We start from the raw sequence: 25,610 nt of genomic DNA on the forward strand, positions 1-25,610 counted from the left end.
ACCTGAAAAAGGAAATATAAATATATGGGTTCTGATGAGGGAAAATTGCAAGTGAAATTGCCAGGTAGAATTCATCAAGCACAAGAAATGTCTCAGACGCTACAACACATAAGATATTGAAAAAAGCACAATCAGAGAGCACAGCAGGTATCATGTGTCAAAGGAACTTCATTGCTTGGGCTGATGACTAACACCACTTACAGAGAAGTCAAGCCCAGCATGCCAATGCAACCTGACAGTGAGCACATCTCAGAGGCAGCTGCTTCTGATTTGTAGGGCTGCCAGAAAAGTGGTTAGCAAGTGCCTTCAGAGGCTTCTGTTCAGAAATCCTGTCAATCAGCAGAGTTAGTAAAGAGTTATTTAACAGTTGAGACAACTGTTTGTACAGTTTCACACCTGGATAAATCAAGACAGACAGGAAAGCAAATGCTCATTTCTTCCTTCTACTTCTCACACCGCTGCCCTAAGAAGGGGCTGAACAAGAGGCAGTGCCATCAGTGTCCCCCTTTCAAGAAGCAAGGGAAGAGAAAACACCAAAACAAACCTGCCACTCCCACAGGCCTATTTACCCAATTCCACGTGATTTACAGACCTTTCCTATCTGTTATTCTCTGTGCATTTCTTAAATCTCCACGTGTGGTGGGGCTATCATATGCCATGGCAGCTGCCCCACTGCTGAAGCCGTGAAGTCTAAAAGCCACCAAGGAAAGTGTTTTCTTGTATCCTTCCACTTGGAAACGTAACACATTGGTCTGAGCTCCTTCCCCCACTCCTCAGGGGTTTTAACAATGCTTTCCAAGTAGGTACCAAGTGGAAATGAAGCCTCAAACCATTCTGAGTATCCCATCCCCTGTACCATCTTGTTTGCCAATTTAAGGAGCTGTACTTCAGTATCTGCATAAACAGCTCTACTACTCCTCAGATTTTCCTAGATCAGGATGCTTTTTATATACAAAAGGCTCTGCAATGTACATTTCCTATTACTCTGCTCGTGGTAAAGATCAGAAAGCCAGATAAATTCTATTTTCTCTCACTTCTCCCTTTCCAGATAGCACTGAATATAATGTAAACCCAGAACCCCAACAATCCATGACATCCTAAGAATTCCTGCTTGACAATACCCTTGAAATTCCAGTAAATATTAAATTGTGTCATGTTTTTTGATGGTCTGTAACATCAATCACAGATAACATCAATACAAGTGTCTGACACAGTATTTGCAGCACTCTGTCCAAGCCACAATCTTCCTCTTCTTGCTGTTATTTCCTTTGCCATTTTTCTGAAATTGGTGCTATTGAAGAGCTGCAGGCCTTTGCTATTATTCTCTACTCCATAAAAACTCAATTATTGGAGTCTGATAGCCTGCCTGGATTACATGAAGACAAAGAAAGGCCCAGCAGGAGGAAAGCATGGCCGGGTGACCCTGTGATACCATGGACAGCAGCAGAGACCCCTCCAGCCCCCAGGAAAGGTAATTAGGTAGAGAGGCAATTTCCTTTGGATTTTTGAACTATTTCTGCACTATCAATTCGAGGGAAAGAGAGGAGGAGAAAAAGAGGGGTTCAACAAGGCCAAATGAAAGGTCCTGCACCTGGGTCGGGGCAACTCCTGGTATCAATCCAGGTTGGGGGATGAAAGGAATGAGAGCAGCCCTGGAGAAGGATTTGGGGGTGCTGGTGAGGATGGACATGAGCCAGCAATGTGCTCTGGCAGCCCAGAAAGCCAATTGTATCCTGGGCTGCATCCAAAACAGTGTGGGCAGCAGGTGAGGGGAGGATTCTGCCCCTCTACTCTGCTCCGGTGAGCCCCCACCTGCAGTGCTGCCTCCAGCTCTGGACCCCCAAGATAAGAAGGATGTGGACCTGTTGGAACAAGTCCAGAGGAGGCCACAAAGATGCTCAGGGGGCTGGAGCACTTCTGCTATGGAGACAGGCTGAGAGAGATGGGGGTGTTCAGCCTGGAGAAGAGAAGGCTCTGGGGAGATCTTACAGCACCTTCCAGGGCCTAAAGGAGATTATAAGAAACATGGGGGCAGATGTTTTAGCAAGGCCTGTTGCCATAGGAAAGGGATGATGATGTTTTTAAACTATAAGAGGGTAGATTCAGACTAGAGATAAGGAAGAAATCTTTAGCAGTGAGGGTGGTGAGGCCCTGGCACAGGTTGCCCAGAGAAGCTGTAGATGTCCCATCCCTGGAAGTGTTCAAGGCCAGGTTGGATGGAGCTTTGAGTGACCTGGTCTAGTGGAAGGTGTCCTTGCCTATGGCAGGGGGGTTGGGACTGAACGACTCCAAAATGTTCCTTTCAACACAAAATATTCTATGATTCTGTGATTCTATGGAAAATATGCTTTAGGAAAGTTCTGTTAAAAAAAAAATGAACTAGCTATTATTTAAAATTACAAGGTTTTTCTCCTTTGCATAATTTTATATATATTATATAATTTTAAAATATTAATATAAAATGTGCTATACTTAATATAAATGTGTAGATTTATGCATAATTTAACTCTATTTGTTGATGTTTGGTTGTCAGCAAATGGAGAGATAACAGACTGTGTACCAGATTTTAAATAAAACCCTCAATCCAGAAATTATTTTTATTATAACTTCCACCCCTTTGCTCCTTTTCCCTGAGTGGCTCCAAGAGCTCAGCTGGCAAAGAGGACTGGTGAACCACAGACAGAAACTTTTCTTCAGGTTTGAATACTGTTGATTTTTTATTAAAATAAAATATTTTTCTCAAATTTCAGTTTCTATAAAAGCCTTTTTAAAATTAAATGTAAATTAGAAGATAACTTGAAACACAATATTAAAGAATTTTACACCAAAGTTGTCAAAGCTGATATTTTCAGAAACACATGGAAGCTTATGTTGACTAAAGTAATGGAATCAATCAAAATTCATAAAATACTCTGATCCACAAATAAGAAATACTTATTTCTCCAGCTTTTCCTTCCTTACTTCCTTCCTTTCCTTCCTCCTTTCCTTTCCTTCCTGCCTTCCTTCCTTCCCTCCTTCCCTCCCTTCCTCGAGTGGAAAAACATAATTTAAACTATATTTTATTATTGTCAAAGGGTAATCTGCTATTTCTGAATACAAAATGATCCAAACATGCTCTTCCATCACAGTTTAGTTATCAACATCCAACACAAACCCAAAACCTGGGAGGCCAATGGCCAGCCAAGAGCTAGGCTATTCCAGGTAGAGGACAGTAAATCTGAGTTTCTTTACTTTTCACCAATCCTACTCAAGAGATTTCTTTTCCAGACTCATTGAGAAAACTCTGCAAGGAGGTTTTTGGTTATATGTGAAGCCACAGTCCAAAACCTCTGCAATTCTATTTTGAAAACAGGTGGGAAAGGAGAGAGACTTACTGGTGACAGCAAGCCAGTGTGAAGAGTTGATGCATTTGGGTGTGATTTAGGGGGTTGTTTTAGAACAAGGGCTATGGACGAGGTTGCCACCCAAGCACTCAAAGAACGAGATTTTCACACCTTTTCTTGCCAAGCTCATTTTCTGCCAGCTCATTAAGTTGAGTGAGCTCCCAGAGGAGTCCGAGAGGTGTCAGTCACTCCCTCAAGCCCAGACCTGCAGCTGGGGAGAGGGCTTCTCCTTTGCAGGAAGCCAATTTAGCCAGGTTTGCCCCCGGGAGATGCCTAAACAACCCACCGCCCTGCTTCCAGCTGCTCCAAAACCCAACACCCACCATCCCATCGCTCCAACCCCGACCCAACCTCCCTGGCAAGGCAGGGAGGGACTGGACAGGTGACACGTCACCAACGCTGATGCCACAGGTTTCCCTTCCAGTCTGTTTTTTTTTTTGGCATTTTGGTTCATGAACAGAACACCCTATTTAGCAACGGAGGAGACAACCCCACTGAACGCCGCTTATTTTTATTTTCGTGCATCAGATCGCCGTGCCCCTGCAGCTGCGGCGGGGCGGGGGGAGTGGGAAGGCTGGTTTGAAGGCAGGGAAAAAAAAAAAAAAAAAAGCACCATTTCCACGGGGAGCTCCGGCTCCCGGAGGGATGAAACGGCTCCCGGCTGGGAGCGGGGAGGAGGCGCGGGGAGGAGCGGGGCAGAGGAACGAGCGCGGCGGCTTCCACGGCTCCCTCGGTAAGTGCTGCCGCCGGCATCCTCATCCCCGTCCCCATCCCCGGGCAGGTCCTGAGATCCCCTCCCCGGGCTGGGCTCCCCGTGGGCTGTACTGCCGCCCCTCGCCGCTCCGGGTGGGACTCCCTCTTTAGCAGGCTTCCCCCAGGCAGGTCGTGTGCTCCCTGCCCAAAGGACACACACCCCTAGACAGCGTTTCCCAGCCCGGGCAGGGTTTCTCCCGCTCCTTCCCCATCCCCGAGACAGACCCCGGGCTGGTTCCCCCTGCCCCGGGCTGATGCAGGGGCACATGTGCTCTCCAGCATCCTCGGGGTTTTGCCCTGCCGGTGGCCAGGGGCTTTGCTCCCCGGAGGGTTGGCATTCTTACTCCCCGAGTTTTGGAATTTTTTACCCCAGGGAGTTGGATTTGGAACCCCGGGGCTCGCGATTTGCACCCCGGGGGTTGGTGTTCTTGCGCTCAGGGGCTGGGGGTTTGGCACCCCAGGGCTTGGTAGTTTGGCAGCACAGGGACTGTGTGTTTGGCAACCCCGGCTCGGTCGCTCCCCCAACACCAAAGGGCACCCCCATGTTTGCAGAGTGGATTTAACTTCGCCTTGAGTTTTACTGCTGTGGTTACACTCCAGTCTCTCCTCTCTCCTCGGGGCAGTGGTTACGAGAGATTTGCTCTGGCTGTGGAGGAGCGTGCCCGTCTGCCGGAGGGCGATCCCAAACCGCTGTGCTGGCTGTAGGTGCGGGTTCCCTGTCCTGCCTTGGGGCAGGAGCCATCAGCCTCACGCAGCCGGGCTGGGAGAAGTTCCGTGGGGAGGGATCCGGGAGCCCCGAGAGCTGCTCTGAGTCCTTTGTACCCTGCTGCTGAGCAAGATCCACGCTCCGGGCTCAGGGATACTGGTCAGCTGCTTCAAGCCGGCCGGCTGCGTTCAGCCGTCAGCTTTGAAGGTAAGGATACTGTTCTTTGCCGGGTTTCCAGCCCCGGGGCTGGCAGAGAGGCCGTGGGAATTGTTCTGTGCCGATTCCACACCTTTAAATGTGGAAAAAAATGCTGCCCTTCAGATGGGAAAGTTGGATAGAGGGAGGGAGAAGGAAAGTCAGTGCAGAGGTTCAGTCACTGCGTGGCCTCCTTGAACGCAGATTGTACGGGTGGAAGCATCCCCAGGGATGTTCCTGCTCCTTTATCACCACACAGAGCCTTGCACAGTAATGCACTGTTCAACAAATTACTGAGCTGATGCAGTTTTCACTCACGGGGAGGAGGAGGAGGGAAATGTGTTTGAGGTCCTGGGGCAGGTGAGATTTTCGAACCTGCTGCCGTAGGTTGGTTCCTTCTTGGTTTAGCAGAGTCTGACAGCAAATACATTTCCAGTAATGTATTTCCATTTTTCATCATTCCTGTAAGATTTTAAAGTGCAGTCAACCTTGAGATTGCAGAGCTTGTTTCTTTTTTTCCTCCCTTGCCATCAAAATATACCTTTTACTGACGAAATTAACCTTTTGCTTGGGATTTTTCTGCAGAATAAATTAGGTCAAACTTTCTGGATGTTAAAGGGAAACTGAAATGATGGGGTTGCTTTGCTCAGGCAACCTGAGAGCAGAATCTAGCCCATGAGTTTTTTTGAAGGGAAGTAAAACTATAATAAGAACAAATAAGAACAGTGCAAACCCCAAGGCATCTGAGATCCCCAGGAAACCTGGGATGCTCCCACATCATGGTACAATTGGGTATTTATCCTATTGGTTTAAGAGGGCTCCTTACAGAAAAGACTGAAAGACTGATGTTGTAGAAAGGCTCTGGGGTATATGAGCATCACAACCCCACGGGCTGGTGCAGCTCATGGGAGAATTTAAAAGCAATATTTTAAGCTGTGGAAGTACATCCCTGGGAAGGATGGCACATCCTGCTTTGTCCCAGTAATTTCCACAGAGATGTTAGGATTGCCTCATCTCCCACTTTCCTGCATTAACAATTCTCCAGGTGGAGAAGCTGCACTTCTCAGTTAACAGGGACTGTGGATGAGCTTCCAGGGCCCCTCTGCCTGGGGATCTTTGAAAAGGAATCAGGAGCAGCAAGACCCTGTTGTCTGCACTCTAAATTAGGGTTCAGGGTCCAGGCCTGAAGTTTCAAGCACCCATCATCCCTTTCTTTTGTCATAGAGAAATCATGGATGTAAAATAAGGACAGCCTTATTTCCAATCCTCAGCCTGTCTTTGTGTTGACCAAAGAATAGTAAGACAAGAAAGTTTTTCCCTAATGTTTTTTGAGTGTGGGCACATCTGTATCCTGTTTTTCTTCATCATTGAGTCATACTCCTGGATATATCCTGCATTAAGGAACCTTCTGTGAGTTTTTCACTTGAGAAGACCTTTTAACCCAGGTTGGTGGTAAGATGACACTTGAGGAGCACAGGGTACTTGCAAAGAGAAACTCTAATAACCGTGTCCTAATGCTACTTAAAGTTTGAGAGTGGTGTGTATTTGCAGAGCAGTAGCAGAGCAATGTTCTGTAGGTAACAATCTGCTTTAATTAGAGCTGTACTAACACTGATACAGACTTAATGACCGTCTGGGAACAGTCTTTGCAGAAAAAGGAAAATGTGGCTTTGAAACCTTCTTGTTTCAGTTACATCTAAAAAACCCCAAATAATTAATCCAGACTTCTCCTCTATCATTCTCATCTATCCACGGCTATAGAACAAAAATCTGACACCATTTTTTTAAAACCTTAAGACCTTGTGTTTTACAAACCAATGTCAGATTTTAAGGTTTAAACCATAGGTTTTTCGTCAAAACTGATTTTTGCTGTTCATGTCTTAGAAGACCCATGGTCTTCTGGGACAATGTGGGGCTGACTGGGTGGTGCTCATGTGTGTAAACTGGTTAGGGGTCAGCTTGAGGTGGGAATCAGAGGACTGTTTCCAGACCTTACAGAAGTACCAGAGGTGTGAGGACACCAGCATGTCCCAGCAGATATGGGAGATGAGCTGGGAGATGGATGTGGAACATGGAATGGCCCTTGCAGTGGCAGGTTCTGGAGCTTGGCTGGCTGTGTGGCCACAGGTTGTCTCCACGTGGTTTTCCCAGCTGGCAGTCACTGTGCAGTCTGTGCAGACCATGCAGGGGGGGAGAACGGGCTGAACAGTTTTCCTGCCAGGAAGTGTGGCTGCATTGAAATCCAACTGTTCTGCAGGAGCTCATCCAGCCTGGTGACATCCTCAGTGGGGCTGTTACAAAGAGTGGTGCAGATTATCCCCTTTCCTGTCAGTAACAGAAGAACTGGAGACAGGATGCTTTATTTTACTTTTATGGGGTGTTACTGGCATGTGAAATGTCGTCCAAGGAACATTTTCATTGACTGATGTACTTAAGACACCCTGCAGACTTCTAGCAGTGCTGACTCAGGGGGCTGCCACACAGATGATGTCCAAAAAATGTGCCTGTTCATCCCAGCTTGGCTGAGTAGAAGCTTTCTTTCTTACCTTCTTAGTTATTTCTAGACAGCTTTAGTTATTTCTTGATTTTACTTTTTTTTTTTTTTTTAACTTGAAAAAAACAAACCCACTAAATCCAGCAAATAAATAGAAGTAAAAGGAGGGAGCTGAGGATTTTGAAGGATGAGTGGGTGCATGTGATACATGATTACATCCAAGGACAAGGTCAGCATTGCTCTTAGAAAAAGCAGCCCAGCTTTACAATCATATAGGAGTGCCTGGAAGAAGTGAACAGGTATGTGGATGAGAAGCAACTAGCTGGTGTAGCCTGCTTGGATTTCTGAAAGGTTTTCAATATGGTCCCTCATGGTGGGGGATTTTAAGGAAACTTAATAGCCCTGAGCTAAGAAGGAAGTTCTTTGTGTGAATAAATACTTGTCTGGAAGGTGAAATGTGGGGGGAGAGTGGACAGTGAGTCAGCATGTGGAAGAGAGGCCAGTGATGCTCTTTGCAAGGATAGGGGCTGGGATATGTGGGAACCTATAAACCTCCAACTGGAAAAATCATGAATCCTGAAGTGGTGATATTTGCAGGTGAAACAAAGTTTAATCAGGGCCTGAAGGATAAGGAAGGTCTAACTCAATGAATTGTAGAAAAGGTTTTATGAGACTCAGTGAGCACTAAAGTGGAAGAAGAAACTCAACTGTGAAGTGATGGAGTTTGGGGAAGATGAAGAGAACTTAATTTCCTCATTTCATCCTATTTTCCTATCTAAAGCTGCTGTTACTGCTCAGGAACAAGACCTTTGGATGGTGACAGCCCAATGGAAAGGTCAGTTCAGTGTTCAGCACCAATCAAACCAGCAAACCGAGCCCGGAATGGTCATGAAAGGGAGGCAGGACAAAACAGATTATGCCCTTAGATAAATCCACAGTCCATTTACCTCTCAGAATTTTTTTTGAGTGTTGGTCCATTCAGACTGGAAGATGAAGCTGCCCATGATGGCAGTAAAAAATCTCTTAACTTCAGAGCCTGAAAAAGCACCAGGACAACCCAGGGCAGGGCATGGGCTGGAGAGTGGGGTTATGGGAGCAGCCAGCCTGGGCAAGCAGCCTCAGCTGGTCTGGGGGTGGCAAAGATGATGGTGATGAGAATATAGAATCATAGAATGGTTTAGGTTGAAAGGGACTTTAAAGATCATCTAGTTCCAGCCCCCACACTTTGTGGACATGGCATGCTGTTCAGTGGGATCTAACCCAGCTGCTTTAATTTTTGCTTTCAGATGTTTGCTTGTCCTTTCTCTGATCTCGGTACATTTCTTTTTTCTTTTTTTTTTTCTTTTGTCTCACATTTCCTCTGATGATGCATTTTTGTTCACAGAAGGGCTTTTAATTGCCATGAAGGACTTATGCTGCACATTTATCCTCACCCTTAGGATTTCAGACACTTCTAATGGACTCATAACCACGGGACAGTGATGGCACAGGCACAGCAGGGTGCGTGGATTTTCCTTGGAGTAAATAAAGCATAAACAATGTTTCTGTCCTTCATTTCACACACCTATAAGTTGTGCATCAAAGTAATTTTGTTTTTCCCCTTTCCTCTCTTTCAGATTTTAACAGTGGGAAGATGCTGATGGACAAAAATGAAACTTGGCTCTCTAATTTCTCCTCTGCTGCCTCCTCCTTTGTGAGGAGAGGGATCGGGCTCCAGGAGGTGGTCATTGGCCTGATCCTCACCCTCATCGACCTGATCACCCTCCTGGGAAATACCGTGGTCTTCCTCTGCCCCGTGGTGGAGAAGAGGCTGCGCACTGTCACCTACATGTTCATCATGTCCTTAGCCATGGCAGACTTCCTTGTGGCCTGTCTGGTCATGCCCTTCAGGTGAGGAGTGTCACTGGTACAGTGACACGTGCATGAACGTCCTTTCTCCCTGCTCTGCATCCGCTCTTTGAGCAGGGCTGGCTGGAAGTTCACCTGCTGGGCTTAGGGCTGGGCTTAACTGTGGGTTGGTGATTATCTGTGCTTCCATGTCTCTGCCCCGTGTTATGGATCCCCTTATAATGGATGGAGAGACAATTCCCAAGGGTGTTTTTCCTGCTGGCCACACAGGGACCCTGGCTATCTGAACTAGATGTCCAGCTTTGCCCATGGCTCCAGGGCAACGAGTCCCCTCTTCCAGGAACAGCTCTGTGTTGCACGTGGGGCCAGCATGGTTGGTAGAGGATTTTGTGGGCTCCAAGTGTTTGGGGAATGTGAGCTGAGGACTGCATTAAGAGCAGTGACTGCTGATGGAGTGGTTGTTGTATCCCATCTTTCCCACTGTCTTGGCTTCCTATCTATGTTGCTCCTTTGAATTTCAGTTTGCTCCTCAGTTGGCATGCTAGCACATGCCAAAGAGAAGGGAAAGAAGTGACCTTAGGAGCCAGTTTGGCTCAGGAAAATGTGTCAGAAAGGAAAAACAAGGTAGGCACCTGATGCATTAATCTCAAGAGTAAAACATCTGTTTTGTTCCTGGCTTGGTTTGTTTGAAGGAGTGGCTCAGCTGAGCTTAGCTTTTTGTCTGGGTACTCCAGCCAGCCCAGTTGTTTCCAGGCTGAGTATTTCCAGCTACTCTTTCCTTTTGCAAGTGTAAGTGAAACACAGAGGTGGCTTCACTTCTGCTCAAGCTGTGCATTTTTTTTTTGGCTTTTACTATTCCTTCTTACCCAGCATCATTTCCAAGCTGCAGAGAGACCTTTTACATCAGAGAAGAGGGAACAGGTGTCCACTACCCCGTGGTGTGAGAACATCTGCTAGGACAGGTGCATCCCACCAGATGCGTGCAGATGAGAGCCAGGCACCTCCTCAGCTGGGGTCTGTGTGTGGGAATATCCTGGATACTTCTAGAAGGCCACAGCACTCACACCACAGGCTCTGCAGCATCTCTGGGGATAAGGAGGGCTCTGAGGAATGGCAAAAAGGCACCAGAGTCCATGACTGAACTCATGCTTCAATTCTGCATGTCATTTCCCCATCTGAAAAAGAGCCATGAAACCTTTCCATGTGTGTGCAGTGGGACCCTCCATGATGCCCTCATGGGGACCATCATGGTGCAGGGACAGGCTCTGCTGTAGATCCATGTTTGCTTGAATTTTTGCTGGTCATCCCCCAGAACAAAGAGCTGCCAAGGGCTGGGACCTTTTAGCTGCACTGCACCCGCCTACAGCAGTTGTTGTGCTCTGGAACAACCTTCACAAGTAATTTTAAAGAGTTGTTGCCAATCAGATGTAGACCAGGCATTGTTTTCTCTCTCCTCTGACACCGAGTTACTCTTTCTGCCCTTGCTGGAAGCAGAGCCCACCTGAGCTCTGCAGAGCAACAGCCTTGATCTCACTGCATTTAACCAGCAAGCTGGGAAGTTACAGGATAATTAAAGCTTTGCAGGACTAGGGAGTTACTCATCAAATTCACACACAAAGGTAATTTCAGCAGCACCCCAGGAGTTGCAGAAAGATGGTGAAAGAAAGGGGAAGTGAATGGCATCTCATTGAATGCTATAGAAACATGCATCAGCCTTCCTACAGCTGCCATATGTTCCTTCCCTCGCTGCTCACTTCTCACAGGCCCCTCTTGACTTTGCTGGAATTATTTCTGGTATAATGTCTGCTTTTTGCTAGTGTGTTTACCTCACTGAGGCGTTTATGAGCTACATAATGTACAAGCTGCATAGTCTTCCTACCAGAATTTTTTTTTTTTTAACCAAGAGTTGAAATCCTCTAGTTTTGAAGGGTGAGATCAGATGTAAAGTGAATCTCTTAGGGCACTGGAAGAAAGCTATGATAAATGGAGCTGTGCAGATGTAAATTTGGGGAGCTTAGTGGGGCAAAGCCCCTCTCTCAAGGCACCCGCTCAGGGTACAGGCAAGAAGCACAGGTTTGGTCTTCTTTAGCCATGCTCCACCTGTGGGTTATTGCCCTGGGTTGTGCTTTGAGGATGAATCCCTGCTGTCAGAGCTGCATCCCCATCTTTAGTACCTCCATGATAAAATATGGCATTACATCCGTGCAGTCATGAAGAAATAGAATCACAGAACAGTTTGAGTTGGAAAGGACCTTAAAGATCATCCAGTTCCAAGCCCCTGCCATGGGCAGGGACACCTTCCACTAGACCAGGTTGCTCAGAGGCCCATCCAACCTGGCCTTGAATACTTCCAGGGAATGCACGAACTCAGCCCTTTGAGCTTTGATTTCCACCTGTTTTCTCTCACAGTATCATTTACGAGGTGACGGGGATGTGGCTGTTTGGGAGGCTTTTCTGCAAAGTCTGGATCTCCTTTGATGTCATGTTCTGCACGGCATCCATTGTCACACTGTGCTTCATCAGCCTGGACAGATACTGCTCCGTGGTGACCCCCTACCACTACTCCAGAAGGATGTCCCGTGGCAGGTGAGTGGAGTTGCTTGTCACTTTGGGTTCCTCCAAATTGTCACTTGGGCGTGGCCTGCATTGAATTTGTCATTGAATTTGAAATTGTCAGCAGCTACTGACAGCTGCTGCCCAGAAGCAGTGTGTTGTGGCAAAAGGGTCTTTGCACTGTTTAAAACTCTGCTGAAAATGTCCCACGTGGTGCCAGAGAAGAGGAGGATACAGCTGAGCTGGTTTGATGGTGCTCCTGGAAAAGCAGTTTTTGAGCTAAGGATGGGTTGCAAAATGGGTAGAAACCAGTGATATGGGCTAATTGGACCTACAACTTTTGCCCTTTGCAGGCATTCCATTGGCATTTCATAGAATCATAGAATGGTTTGGGCTGGAAGAGACCTTAAAGATTATCCAGCTCCAACCTCCCTGCCATGGGTAGGGGCACCTTCAACTAGACCAGGCTGCTCAAAGCCCCATCCAGCCTGGCCTTGAACACTGCCATGGATGGGGAAGGACTTTGAAGCACTTCGAAGGACTAGGGGAAAGAGACCCAGAAGAATGCATGTAGCACTACTCTTCCCTCTCTTAAGCTCATCATGTTTTCTGAAGTGATATTCAGGGAAAACCACAAGAGCATATAAGCTCCTGGGTTGGTTTCATGGGAAAGGTTGAAATGTGAACTGAAGGGCAGGGAAAGTCATCTGAGGGTGGGCAGAGAGGACACTGCAGCAGTGGGATGCTCTACAGGGGGAGTTCAGGCTCTTTTGGGCATGTTTTTCTGCCTCTGTACCCCTTGCTTTGTATGATATGCTGAGTGTGTGCAGTTGCAAAAGTGAGGAAGGGGCTGTGTGGCCACCCGTGTGCGGGTTCAGCTCCACCCCCATCATGCCTCAGAGGGTGAGAAAATGGCCAGATATTAAAGCTGAAACTAAACTGAAAAATCCACATGCTGTTGTTTTAAATAGTAACAAACATCCTCTGTAAAACCTTTCCTCCTCTTTTTTCAACCAGCTCTGAGCATTCCTTTTGCCGCCCCCAATTCTGTAAACCAGCGACCAATTACCCAGTTGTTAGAGATATTCACGTCTGGACTTGTTGTACCCCAGCTTTTTCCCTTCTCCTGGACTGCTGAGCAGTGATATCCCACACAGGTTACCATGGGGATTGAATCGTACTGGATGTTCTCAAATCAAAATTACTCAGACCCTCTCTCCCCTCCCCGTTTCTTTCCTTTCGCAGATGCATTGTGATGACCTGCATGGTCTGGGTGTATTCCTCCCTCATTTCCTTCCTTCCTGTCATGCAAGGCTGGAACGAGATCCCCGGGGTGGACTTTGATGCGGGCAGGGAATGCATCTTTGTCACCAACTGGATTTTTGCCATTGTGGCTTCTGCCCTGGCGTTTTTCGTTCCCTTCATGGTGATGTGCAGCATGTATTTCTTCATCTACCGAGCTTCGCGGCTCAAGGCCACCCGCATCATGTCCCAGACCCTGGAGATTCACTACCACCCCAACAGCAAGCGGCAGAACCACCTGCAGCTGGAGAACAAGGCCACGAGGACCATCAGCATCATCATCTCAGTCTTTGTGCTCTGCTGGCTGCCCTACTTCGTCCTGAACGTCTGGCTCGCTGCCAGGGGCACCGACTCCACCAGCACGGTCCTGGTCGACACCTTCAAGATCATCACCTGGTTGGGATACTGCAACTCCACCATCAACCCAATGCTCTACGCCTTCCTGAACAGGGACTTCCAGCGGGCCCTGAAGAAGCTGCTCATTTGCAGGCACAGGTCTCAGGTGGACATTGGAGAAGACATGGTTTCCATTGCCACCTTCTCCAAGACCGCTCCAGATCTGGAATACAGCACAGCGGTGCCAGTGCCCAACGGTGCCCTGAAGGGCAAACCCAAGTCATAGGGATTGCAGGGTCAGTCGCTGGAGGTGGTGATACAGAAAGTGCCAGAGCACATCCTAATGGAAAAATAATGGGTAGCAAAATAAGGGAAGGAGGGGCTGGAATACTGCAGCTGGGGACATACAACAAAGATGCATTTCTTAACCTTCCACAGTTATAAGAATGAGGAACTTTGATATTTTTGGGATAATTTGTGATACTAATGGAGTTAATTCCTTCCTGGGTATTTTTTTTTTTAATGAGCATTTCCCAAGACAAATTCAACCATAATGTTGGGGAAAAAATATCAGTATGATAATGTGAACTCATCTTCCTGTGCATCCTGGTGATCTGTGTCAGGTGGGACAGTGTTTCTTATCAAGCCACTGTAGCTCTCATTTCACAACTTCATTACAGACCTGACCAGTTTCAGTAACTCCACCTGTATCAGTCTGGGTGTGGGAACCATGAGGGATGTGGCCAAAGAGCAGAGCTTGCTTGTTACCGAGGCACCAGTCCACAGCCTGGGCTGTTGCTCAGGGTTCAGCTCTGTTGCTTCTGAGATATTGAGAGGTTTAGAGCTTTCTGAGGCTTTCTGTGAATTATCTGTGAGCTAATTCTGGAAGGGAACATTCTATGTGGCAGAGCCCAGGAGCAAGACTTGCTGTAATGCCAAGAGCACTGAGTGCCCAGGAGTTTCAAAGAGGGCTACAGGTGGCTGACACCACCCAAAGAGAGGATGCGAAGAGGAATCATTACTCACTTGTGTGTCTTGCACTGTGATGTCTATGGACCACACAGACATAAAAAAAAATCATGATAAACGGGAACCACAATTTTTACTACTTCCAAGTGCTTGTCTGGACTTCCAACAGCTTTTCTGTAGCAGGGTGACATGAGGGCTGGTGACCCCTGAGACAACAGCCATCGCTTCCCAGCACAGTTGTGGTGGGGTCTCACACTGGTTTATGTGGGAGGGTTGCTGCACTCAGAGCCTGCTCTTAGACTGATCTTCTGTGGGCATGAAACACTTCAAAGATGGTTTCTGAAATACCTCCTTCTGAGTGTCAATCACTTCCTTGGGACAGGCAAGGCTTCTGCAGCCTGGGAAGCAGAGCAAGCACAGCAGAAATATGTCCAGGCTAACATTTAATGCTAAAACTACCAGACTGAGGCACTGAGAGGGGTGAAGAACTTCATTTTGCTGAAAAATTAAAAAAAGGGAGGATAATACAAGTTCTGAGTCCTGCTCTTCCACCTCAAAGGTAGCTGAGGACTGTCCTCAGAGGTGCAGCAAAACGCAAGTATGTCCTGCCTGGAGCAGCTCAGCTACTGAAAAGACAGGTACAAGGGTCAGGAGTTCTCTCTCAAGAGTATGGTAGAAAAAACAGCCCTGACCTGGGGTTGCAACACTGGTTCTCCTGTCAAATGGCTCTTCATGGAGTGGGTTAGGTCTCCCAGATCCTATGACTCCAGTAACAACATGGAAGTGGTAAGTAGAGTAACTACACCTTATTCTGGGAGCAGCATCTAAGTCCAGTGGGCACAAGGGTGGACAGGGCAGGATTCTTGCTGCTGCCACCCTGTTAATTTTGATAAAACAGGGCAAGGAATTATGTTCCAGCCCCAAGAGCTTTGGGGGGGAAGGCAGCTGAGGGACAGGTAATATCCTCTGTAAGAAGGGGATTGCGACAGTGCATCACAGCCCCAGTCAAAGCCCCTCCTGCAGGGCTGTAGGCTCCCAGCTATCCCAGTTCAGGTGTCCTTCCATAAAAAGAGCTGGCAGGAAGGAACGCACAGTTCGCAGGAGAACCTCTCTGATCAGGGAAAAGGCTTTCTCAGTCAAACGCTGGGGCAAAGAGGTGCAAAGACAGGGACAACACACTCCAGCAAAGACTGACCCAGGCAGTGAGGGGCTGAGTGTGGCCAGATGCTTTTGTGGGCATGGGCCACACAGGGGAGGGTTTGTACACACCTTTGAGGGTAAGTGTAACATCTCAGAATATGCAGACACACCTAGTGTGAACACATATACCAGTGTTGGTACTGAAATGCTGCAGGGCCCTTGGAATAGGCAGCTGCCTACATCAAGTTAAAAATACCTTATTCCTCATTCCTGTGCTCCCATCTGTAATCACTGAGCTGGCAGGGAAGCCAGAGAAGTTTCAGCTGTGGCCATTTCACTGTGCTGTTGTAGCTGATGCAAACTGGGAAATCCAAGGGAAGAGGACACACTTAACTGTCTTCTGCTTTAACCCCAGCTAAAAGCAATTAAATTCTGTTTCTGACCAAATCTTCTCTGCAGCCTTCTGGCTTCACCTGGACAAGTCAGTATCTAAGACAGTTATCCAAGAGCACAGGGGAGACCATCTTTGTAATTCACCTCGGTCTTATCACAAAGCTGCAGAGAGTCAGCAGAGTGTCAGCTGGTTTAATTGCTGGTCGCAGTGTCACACCACAGTGCAGTGATCCCCAGAAGGATTTGCATCCAACACCTTTTTAGGAAACTGATTTCAGAGGCTACAACTTTAACAAATTTAACTCTGTGAAACGTAAAAATGCATTTCTAGAAGAGGAATTCTAACAGTATAAGAATTATCGCTTCTTCTTCCTTCTCTGTTAACAGGTGAGAGATTGCCTCCTCAATCCACTCAGTTTAGAGCCCAATTCCCTTCTTTCTCCAGATCATATCTCACTTCCAAGCAGCACATTCGGTTTTGCGTCATCACACACGCTGTGGCCAGTGTGAGACAGGAAAGCAAAGGAAGTTACAGGAATGCAGAGCCCATCCTGTTCCCACTGCACAGGGCTGCCACCTGCAGCATGCACAGATCTAGGCTTCCCACAGAAGCAACCACTATTTTGTCTTATAAATAAAAAAAGTTTATTAAATCATTTAGACTTGAAAGAAGTCACAATAATCAATGCACTCAACAATTACAGCAAGTGCATCCTGTACACCACCAACCCAAATGGATTGATTCTGTATTTTATAAATAAAAATTAACATATGTACAGTGAGAAATAAAAGCATGGCATTAGGCAGTTAAATTAGCAGATTACAGAAATGCCTACAGGTTGATTTTTTTTTTTTAAAAGTACAAATCTACAAGATTACATACGACACGTATGACTTCATTAGCTTTAAATTTTCAGAATCACAACATTTTCGTACATAATTTTGACTATGGCTCTTCCAACCACCCCCCATTTAATGGCAAAAAGCTCCTTTTCCTTCTCTACAGCTTCATCTGTATAAGATGCATTCCCTAAGATCTACAGTAGTGCAGAAGTATGAAATGATTTCCTCTAATGACTGGCTATGGACAGTGACAATATGTACAACTGTGGTACTTTTTTGCTTTAAAAATAGTGCAGATTCCCAGTTTACACACCAGGGACAAAAATGGAGTCATAGTTCATTTCAAAATCATCTTCATTTCACCAAAGAGCAAGTGATCCAGATAGATACTCACTAGGCTTAGAGACTGTAATTTGCTCTATAAAAATACAGTATTTTAATTCTATTTACACGTTACAGATCTCTCACTTACCCAGCAAGCTGACATTTACAAGCTTCAAAAAACCCCAAGAAACCCAAAAAAACTGACAATGGAGCACAACATTGGTAAGCACAGTAGCTGGACCCGTCCGCCTCGGAAAGTTAAGGTAAGGAAAATGGAATGTGGAAAGTGTGGTTACTGGTTTTCCTTGGCTGTCAAAGTAAAGGAAAATCTGTCCAACGTGTCTTATACACTAAACATGGCAAAAAAAAAGTTTAGGTAAACTGTTTCCAAGATAAACATTCTGCATCATAGGATCCTTCTGCTGAACAATCCCTGTAAAACCTGCCAAGTGGAAGAAGTGATCCTGAGGATAGTTATTTGCTTGGTTGTCTGGAATGTTTATTTCCTGATAGACTCATTGTCCGTGACCTCTGCCTAAGCACTGGTTTGGGTGGGAGCTCCAAGTCTTCAAAGACAGGATTTTCTATGATTGCTGCAGCCTCTGGTCTTTCAGTGGGACTTGGAGAGAGCATGTCCTTCACCATGGTGTACTGAAAGAAAACACGACACGTTTTACATGAACCAGTTCATAAAGTCTTTCTTCTTTAACGTTCTGACTTCAGCTGTGGCTGTGTGAACAAGCATAAAATCCCCCACGCTCTTTCTGAGTAATTTGGGTGTTAGTGCTTTGCCTCAGCAGCCAGAAGTGCATTAAATATTTTAAAATGTATCAGTGTGCATCTGTTAAACTGGCTTCACTGTCAAGGACCACAAGCAATTTGGCAAACCAAATCTGATCCAAGATTTAAGAGTTACAAAACCTTTACATTATTTGCAATCAAAAAAAAAATATTAAATATGTGAAATATAATTTACAAGTGATTTTTAGCTTCACGTTTAAGCCACCATGTTTTAAGTCACACAGTAATTCACAGTTTCACAGCAAAACAGAGGTTTTTCCTTTAAATATAAAGGTAATTTGAATATTTACTTCAAATTTAATCAGAATTAGTGTCCTGCTGCAGCTGAGCACAGCACATCACCTTCCCCCAGGCAGCCTACAGCTGTAAAGCAGGAAAGGCTGGTCTCATTTAGCTGCTGGACTAAAGCTACCATGAACACCTGAAAGCACCTCAGCTTTTTACTGGAGCGGTTTTGTGCATCACCTCCTCTTTATCTGCAACCACATCACTTTACAGCCCTGACTAATAAGAACACAGCACAATTTGCTCGTATGTTTTCCCACTTGGGAGATCCAGTTCCTGGAGGGAGATCCCATCCAGCCATGGATGTGCTACCTACAGTCTCCCCTCTGTCTGGAACTCTGCACTTTCTCCTTGGGAATATGGATTTATTGCAAGAAATCATATCATGAAGTATGTGAAATGAATGACTGCACATTACAAAGGGAGGTCAGGTAATATTGTACAGTTATTGGAGGTAAACCTTGTGGCAAAAGTATCATCATCCACATTACTGGAATGTCATAGCTTTGAAATGTAAAGCACAAGGATAGAGAAATGCATCTTAATAACACTAAAGTGGTTTTTTTTTTTCTCTGTTTTTACCTGCAAAGCAAATGGAAAACAAAGAAAAAAGCTACAATGATTAAAGAAAAAGGTATCATAGATAGCATCAGATGTACTTACCTCTTGTGCATATTTCTGAGTGAACAACGGTGGAAACTTCAAATTTCTAACATCACTTAAGGTCTGCAAAAATAGGAAGAACAACATATAACTTTTCCAAAATAGCATTCTTCAGTAATATTACTCTATTCTTCAAAAATATGCAAACTATGCAAACAAATCAGCCTCATGGAAAAAAATTTCTTTTAAAAAAGTCTTGCTTTAGTGATTAAAAAAATCACAACATACTTGAACAGACAAGTTGCTGCTTCTCCATGTATACAGACTGCAATAGGAATTACAAGAATTGTGATCTCTGCAGTTTTAAATCAGTCAGATACACAAACTTGTACTTTCTCACTTCAGCTCAACAAAGTCAGCAGATCTGTGTACCACCCATAACCCCCAAGGTGGTCTACACCAGTATTAAGACATGTGAAATTACTGTCTCTGTCTTAGTAACACAAGCACCAGTCTTTATTTAACATTTATGGAGGAATGAGCAGATTTATCAGCAGTTGTGATGGGTATTTCTGTGTTTCTTCCATACCAAGGCCACTGGCTCCATCTAGTGACAGTACTTTCACCGTGTTCAGCCAGAAGCACAATATTCAGCCCTTCATTTCTTTTAGGAATGATCTCCTTTTTCAAATGTTTGAGCACAAAATATAAAAATTCCAAAGTTAAACCGAAATTCAATTCACTGTTATTCTGCTGAAAGTATAAACTGACCAGTTAATAGTGATGGGCAACAGTCACACTCCTGCTCAAGAGAACTGAGTTTTATGACATTAAAATGCTTCAAAAAACTTTTCTCCTTCTCTGCCAATTCAGCCTGCAACTAGTGACCTATTTCAAAACATCTAATTTGGAAATAAATTGCACTGCCACAGACCAACTGCTAACAGCTTGAGACAGAGGCAGGTCTCATGCTCCACCTCTGGGGATTTTTCCAGCCAGTTGTCACGGATTCCTAGAATTTGCTGGGTTACTTGGTCAGGCAGAGCATGTTTTGCTTCAGCAGGCAATGCTAATGCTTGGCTGATGCCAATGAAAACCTCAGCGTAACAACTCAGAAAAAACTCCTGAAGTAGCCAAATTTCAGAACTTGGCAATGAAGGGGGTTGGAGGTTCCTTCTGGATTTTAGCAAAAGGAGCAGGATGATAGTGAAAATCATGGGAGGTCAGGGCACTCTTTTAACCCTTTTTTGAAGTAAAACATTGGAATTAGATGCAATTTAAATTTGATTCTCATTACTTGCTAACTGGAAGGGCAAAGCTTGTAGTCTCTGCTGTGTGAGAGAGAGAATCCAGGATGGCTCTTTATTGGGAATACTTTTTTACTAAAACTGATTTAGGGAAATTGAAATTGGTTTCAGTGCAAGAGGTTAAAATTAAACACTAGTTCCTCCACTAGACTATGCTCCTTTGTGCCATAAAAAGCTGGAGCATTTTAAGCAAAAGACTGCAATGGCTGAAGCACTTGGTCAGGCTGTTGTTGTTTCTTACCTCTCTGCTAAACCCACTCCATCCCCACAGGAGAATGTAACCCCCCCAAGCACATATAAATGATAAATACGAATTATAATGACTCTTTCTCTCCTGCACAGGTCACTGGTCACCATGCACAAGAGGAAAAGCCTTTCTGGCTGTCGCCCTTGTTCTCTATGAACTTGTTCCTGAGCAAGATGGATCTCATTGTAACAGGAAGCAAGAGCTGTAACGAACCACCAAACATCCCAAATCCACATTTGATGCAATGAAGGTCATCAGTTATGGGAAGATTGTGCCTGAAGCTGAGTGAGACTCACAGCTAAGACTCACTACAGGAAAAGGAACAGCAATTTTTCACAAATTGCTTTGGGTGAAAAAGCAGTGCAGATACAAACGAAAGAAGAAATAATAAAAATGCACCGCATGGTTCCAGTTCTTGAATGAAAACCAAGCTGGTAGGCTGAAAGTCACAAGCTATATTTGTTGCTTGAGTTCTTGGATATCCTAGTTCAATAGTTTCTCTTACTTGGCTTGACAACAGAGGAGCTTTGTAAAGAAATTAAAGCCTCCATTCAACTGCACACATTCGGAAGACTGCAATTTATTTTCCGTGATTCAGGGGGTCTGTACAAGGCTGATAAAGAAGTTGTGCTGCTAATTGCAAGGCTTTCTCAAAACTGACAGGAACCTCTTGCCAGTGTTTCACCAAGTCAATAGCTACTTTAAACAAATGCTCCGAGGATAACCCAAACACATAAATACCTTGACCCTCTCCATCTGTGTGCTGAAAGGGTAAAGCAGCTCAAAGAGAATCAGTCCCAGAGAAAAGATATCCACTTTGTGCGAGTAGGTGTTCCCACAGATCTGAAAAGGCAAAATCAGGGTTAGGGCAATCAAGCTACTCACTGCATGTCATTATGTACCAGGTAAACAGCACCCTTTCAAGGCCACCTATGGAAGTGGTCAGCTCTGTGCAGGGCTGAAAGCTACAGCACAGGCACGTTGGCAAACTTCAGCAGTGAGCATCAGGGACCAAGATCCTGGTCTGATCCTCAGCTCCTCTCTGCACACCCAACTGCAAAGCAACGTTTCACCTTACTTAAACCCCATGCAGGAGGAGTGTGTCCTCCTGCAATTAACTGGAATGTTACACAGTTACCCTTGTACGGCATTCAAAGCAAGAAAAATGATTACATCAAGTTTGAATCATTAGCCACTTTTTTGCTATAATAAATATTATATTAAAATACTGGTTTTGGAATTCAATTTATCTTAAAACTCTACTTTGATGAGGAAGAATTTAAGTGGCTTGACTGCAACAATTTACTAGGAGTGCCTGATCTTTGAGCTCCCAGGAACTCAGGGCTCTTCCAGGCATTGCCAAATACAGCTTTAAAGCAGAGAGCACAAACCTGTTCCGGGCTCATGTAGAGTTTGGTCCCTACTTGTCCTGTGTGCCTGGCATAGGCTGGCATTGGGGTCAGTACCGATTCCTCCTCCTCATCTTGGTCCATAGCAGTTACCAGTCCAAAATCCCCAACCTTTACTATGTCATCCATTGTGAAAAATATATTGGAAGGCTGAGAAAACAAAGAAGTGAAAAGAAAAAAATGAGTACTAAACAAGTGTCCGTGTTTCAACCATTACAACACTTGGTTCTAATTCAGAAGCCATGCTGTCAGGGCTAAAATCACTCATTAAACTGCTGAAGTGTAACAGCTAAGAATTGTAGCTACTGAGGAAACACTAATTACTCCTGCATTAAACACTGTCCCTTCCTGAAACTCAAAATGCTCATTTCTTGCCATTCAGCAGAGGTTTACCAGCACCACACAGATCTGCTGAGGAACATACACAAGAGTCAACAGCTGCTGGGAACAGCAGAGATAAGTTATCCAGCTCCCCATCACATGGCACATTCACACCAGATGCTGCAGTTCTGACTCCTGGTCTTTCTTATTCTAATCCCGAAGTGCTAAACTCGTTCGCTTTATTATTAACCAGCGCACAGCATGTCATCCTAACATTAAATTACAGATAATGGAAGCCTGGGAACAAGGCCTGCTTTTCAGCTGCTGCGTAAATGTGCAGTTTGACTGGGGAGAAGCTGTCAGCATAACAGAATTGAAAGTTTATTTTTGATAGAAGCTTAAGGACTTGGCAATTCACAAGAGCAGCAACAGTGATGATCTGGCTTCAACTTTCCTTTAGCTTGTTTGCTACATACCACCATCCTTGGCTTAACCTGATAAGAGACTGGAACTGAGATGTCCCTTTGGTAATGGTCCATTAAATGGACCATTTAAAAAACAGATGGTTTTTCAAAAGATTTGCATCCTGGCTGATAGAACAGCACCCACCAAATGGATGATTATTTCTTTGAAATAAAACCACTCTGCCTCTGTTACAAATACAGATGAACACACAGTTTTGAGGAAAGAAGAGACTGATCCTGCAAGCGGGAGGAAACAGCAGGATAACGTACAGGGAAAGGGCCAAGGTGTGGTAAAGAGGCAGGTGGTGCTGGGTAAGGTCCTCTCAGAGCTCCTGGACCCTCAAGACTGGGAGAACATGGTCTGTGTTTTGCTGACACAAATGCTGGAACAGGAGGAGGCAGACAGAGAGAGGGCAATATTTTTCCACAAGATTAAGGGACTACAAAACTGACCTATTTCAAAGCCCATCCAACTTCTTCAGTTAAAGACAAACCCACTGTGTGCAAGAGAGAAATGAGATGGAAAAAAAGGTTTCTTGGCTTTTTTTTTTTAAGCAACGGACAGCTCTGAGATAAGCACTGCAGAAACAGCTCCCCAGTGCCCACATCCTGCCTCTGAAACTGCCTTCTGAGCCAGGTCTTATCTCCCCTATATTTCCCTGTAATGAATGTCAAACCCTTCAGAGTCACAGCACACTTAGGGCACAAAAGCTACTACCCTGTAAGCCCACAGGACCTCCAGGCTCTTGCTGAAGCATTTGCACAGCACCCATCCTTCGACTGCACAGCCCTGCTGGCAAACACCTTTGCATCAGGATTTTAATGCTCAAGGATCAAACGTCTCCATTAGGGGTTTGTATCCCACTGCCTTGATCCCCATTTTCCTCCTCCAACAAACACAGAAGAGTTCAACAAGATCTGTCTTGCTTCATGGAGGAAAAACTCTTCTTAAGAGGAAGTTTTATTTTTATACTTCTCTGGCTGGACACAGACTGTCTCTGAATAGGTTGGCGTATAGTTTCTACAATTTAAGGAGAAGGGACTCTCTGCTATTGCAAAGTACCAGCAAAAATAAACCCTCAAGGTCTCATTTGGAAAGATGAAGTCTAAGGCAGATGCACACAATTTTGATTTAAATCATCAGAAGACTGCATCAAATATAACCACCCTCTAGTTTAGTTATCTTGCCACCTGCACAAAGAAATTTCTCTCCATATTCTTCAGTCAGAGCAAGAACTCTCATCTTTTCACAGACATGAATAAGTTTCTCACACATTTGGAAGACTCTGTTTAATTTAATTAATGCTGTAAAATGTATCCAAGACTGTTCTTGCAGTTCTATGAAAGTGATAATTTCTTTTGAGCTGCCAAGCATGACCGACAGCTTATCCTGGGAATAACATTAAATTCACTTGACAGACAGACTTTTGTTTCTGTAATCCATTTTCTTCAAAAGAATTTGAACTGTGACCTACTCACTTGCCTACCTAAATTCCTGTCAGTATCTCTGATTAGCAGGAGCCTAGCTAATGCATCTTAATGTGCACTGTTAATTTAAATACTTAAAATGTCTTCTTGGATCTTTTAACATTCATACATACAAATTTATTTACACACAGATCTACCAGTTCTTGTTGGTGCCAATGGGAGGAAGAACTGGCCTCTGCTACCACTTAGCTCTGCCTGTAGCAAGGCCAAAGCAGCTTTGCAGATTATTCACTTGTTAGTGCTGGCATGAACTCAGGGTTGCATGACCAATCTCTTGGACAAATTACAAAATTAGGTGAGATCTGTTCCAAGGAGCTTCTGAAAAGTACAGAAAATAATTAAATATACTGCATGGTTTTTTTGGGCAAATTAACACATAACAGACAAACTCTGGGATCCAAGAATAACATCTGTACAAGCACAGAAAGTTTCCTGAAGGAGAAAGTTGTTCATTCAGGGAGAGCGTTTCCAAGTTGGTTATACCAAGTAAACAAAATTAAATCTCTTGTTCAAATTGCTGCTAGCATTGAACTTTTAAGATGTTCCAACAAAACCCTCCACACCTAGTGATTAAGACTAATACAGTTTTAAGTGAAGCTCTACATAAAGTTTACTGAACAGCGATCTCAGTGAAGGGAGCTACAACTGACAGTATTGTTAAGAAAGGTTATTAATTAACATGTCTAGCAACATATTAGTACAGGGATTTAATTACTTTTATGGTCAGTTTCTCAAGCACTAAAGATTGTTCAGATAACTTGTTCAAGGTAATTGCCTAATGCTGATGGGAAAAGAAAATACTTGGATGGGTTAATGAGTTTTTCTAACTATGACATATCCTTTCAGTATTACTGAATTTGAATTCCCTTTTACTGCCACATCTGAGATGGCATTTTTACCTTTTGCTTCTACTGATATCAAATGATTACCATCTGAGAAGCTACAACAGCAGTTACAGCTATTTCAGTGATGACTCCACTAAGGTGGGTATTAATGCCTCCTCAAACAAGCAAAGAGAAACAGGAACTGCCTCTCCACTTTAGCAAAAGGGATCCATTTCTCAGAGCTTGTGCTAATAAAATTAACTTAAGCTGGGCTCTTCAATTAAATTCTGGTATTTGGTAACACATACAGTACTTTAAATTTCAGCAAAATTAGGCACTAGCATAGGAGAATGAAAGAAAAGGTGCAACAAGTTACTCCTGACTTCAGTTACATTAAATATCAGAGGTTAAAACCACTTTTCCCAGTCCTAACTGTCTGGATGCTATCAAGCATTAAAAATATTACGAATCCTGTAGAAAGCTGCGTTGTGATAGTCAGCATTGACTCAGAATTCAACTCTAGGACAGTTTACATTTCAATCCCAGAGCACTAATAATCAAATTTTACTTTCTCTAACCAAGAGTAACACCTTCCTCTTAGGCTGTATTGCTATAGAAAGAA

At 44.7% G+C, this 25,610-nt stretch overlaps 2 protein-coding genes across 9 annotated transcripts in view; one reads left to right on the forward strand and one right to left on the reverse strand.

Moving 5' to 3' along the window:
* The first annotated feature begins 3,629 nt into the window (after positions 1 to 3,629).
* Positions 3,630 to 24,100, forward strand: LOC135413602 (octopamine receptor-like). 8 transcript variants are annotated; one of them, XR_010430306.1, is made up of 9 exons: positions 3,630 to 4,116; positions 4,760 to 5,049; positions 8,129 to 8,366; positions 8,916 to 9,031; positions 9,148 to 9,421; positions 11,789 to 11,965; positions 13,178 to 15,325; positions 17,375 to 17,502; positions 20,578 to 24,100. XR_010430306.1 is itself a non-coding variant. In XM_064653527.1 (7 exons), exons 4-7 carry the CDS (start codon positions 9,013 to 9,015, stop codon positions 13,854 to 13,856), a joined length of 1,149 nt encoding a protein of 382 aa, XP_064509597.1. In that variant the 5' UTR covers positions 3,630 to 4,116; positions 4,760 to 5,049; positions 8,129 to 8,366; positions 8,971 to 9,012; the 3' UTR covers positions 13,857 to 14,678. The 8 variants fall into 8 exon arrangements, 7 of the variants coding, with proteins under 7 accessions (XP_064509597.1, XP_064509593.1, XP_064509596.1 ...); XM_064653527.1 differs by lacking the exons at positions 17,375 to 17,502; positions 20,578 to 24,100 and having other exon boundaries at positions 8,971 to 9,031; positions 13,178 to 14,678; XM_064653523.1 differs by lacking the exons at positions 17,375 to 17,502; positions 20,578 to 24,100 and having other exon boundaries at positions 8,313 to 8,366; positions 13,178 to 14,678.
* Positions 16,694 to 25,610, reverse strand: part of EIF2AK3 (eukaryotic translation initiation factor 2 alpha kinase 3) — a 43,871-nt gene continuing 34,954 nt past the window's right edge. The window contains exons 14-17 of the mRNA XM_064653521.1: positions 21,874 to 22,041; positions 21,224 to 21,325; positions 18,989 to 19,051; positions 16,694 to 17,890 (exon numbers count right to left, since the gene is read on the reverse strand). Coding sequence (XP_064509591.1) covers positions 17,714 to 17,890; positions 18,989 to 19,051; positions 21,224 to 21,325; positions 21,874 to 22,041 — 510 coding nt within the window. The 3' untranslated portion in view covers positions 16,694 to 17,713. The remainder of the gene's footprint in view (positions 17,891 to 18,988; positions 19,052 to 21,223; positions 21,326 to 21,873; positions 22,042 to 25,610) is intronic.

Source organism: Pseudopipra pipra, chromosome 4 (assembly GCF_036250125.1).
Source record: "Pseudopipra pipra isolate bDixPip1 chromosome 4, bDixPip1.hap1, whole genome shotgun sequence".
Classification (NCBI taxonomy): domain Eukaryota; kingdom Metazoa; phylum Chordata; class Aves; order Passeriformes; family Pipridae; genus Pseudopipra; species Pseudopipra pipra.

What these genes read in the sequence shown, in the direction of transcription:
- LOC135413602 (XM_064653527.1), top strand. An exon ending in TGTCTGGTCATGCCCTTCAG is followed by an intron (nt 9,422 to 11,788) that starts GTGAGGAGTGTC and finishes TTTCTCTCACAG; the next exon opens with TATCATTTACGAGGTGACGG. An exon ending in AGAAGGATGTCCCGTGGCAG is followed by an intron (nt 11,966 to 13,177) that starts GTGAGTGGAGTT and finishes TTCCTTTCGCAG; the next exon opens with ATGCATTGTGATGACCTGCA.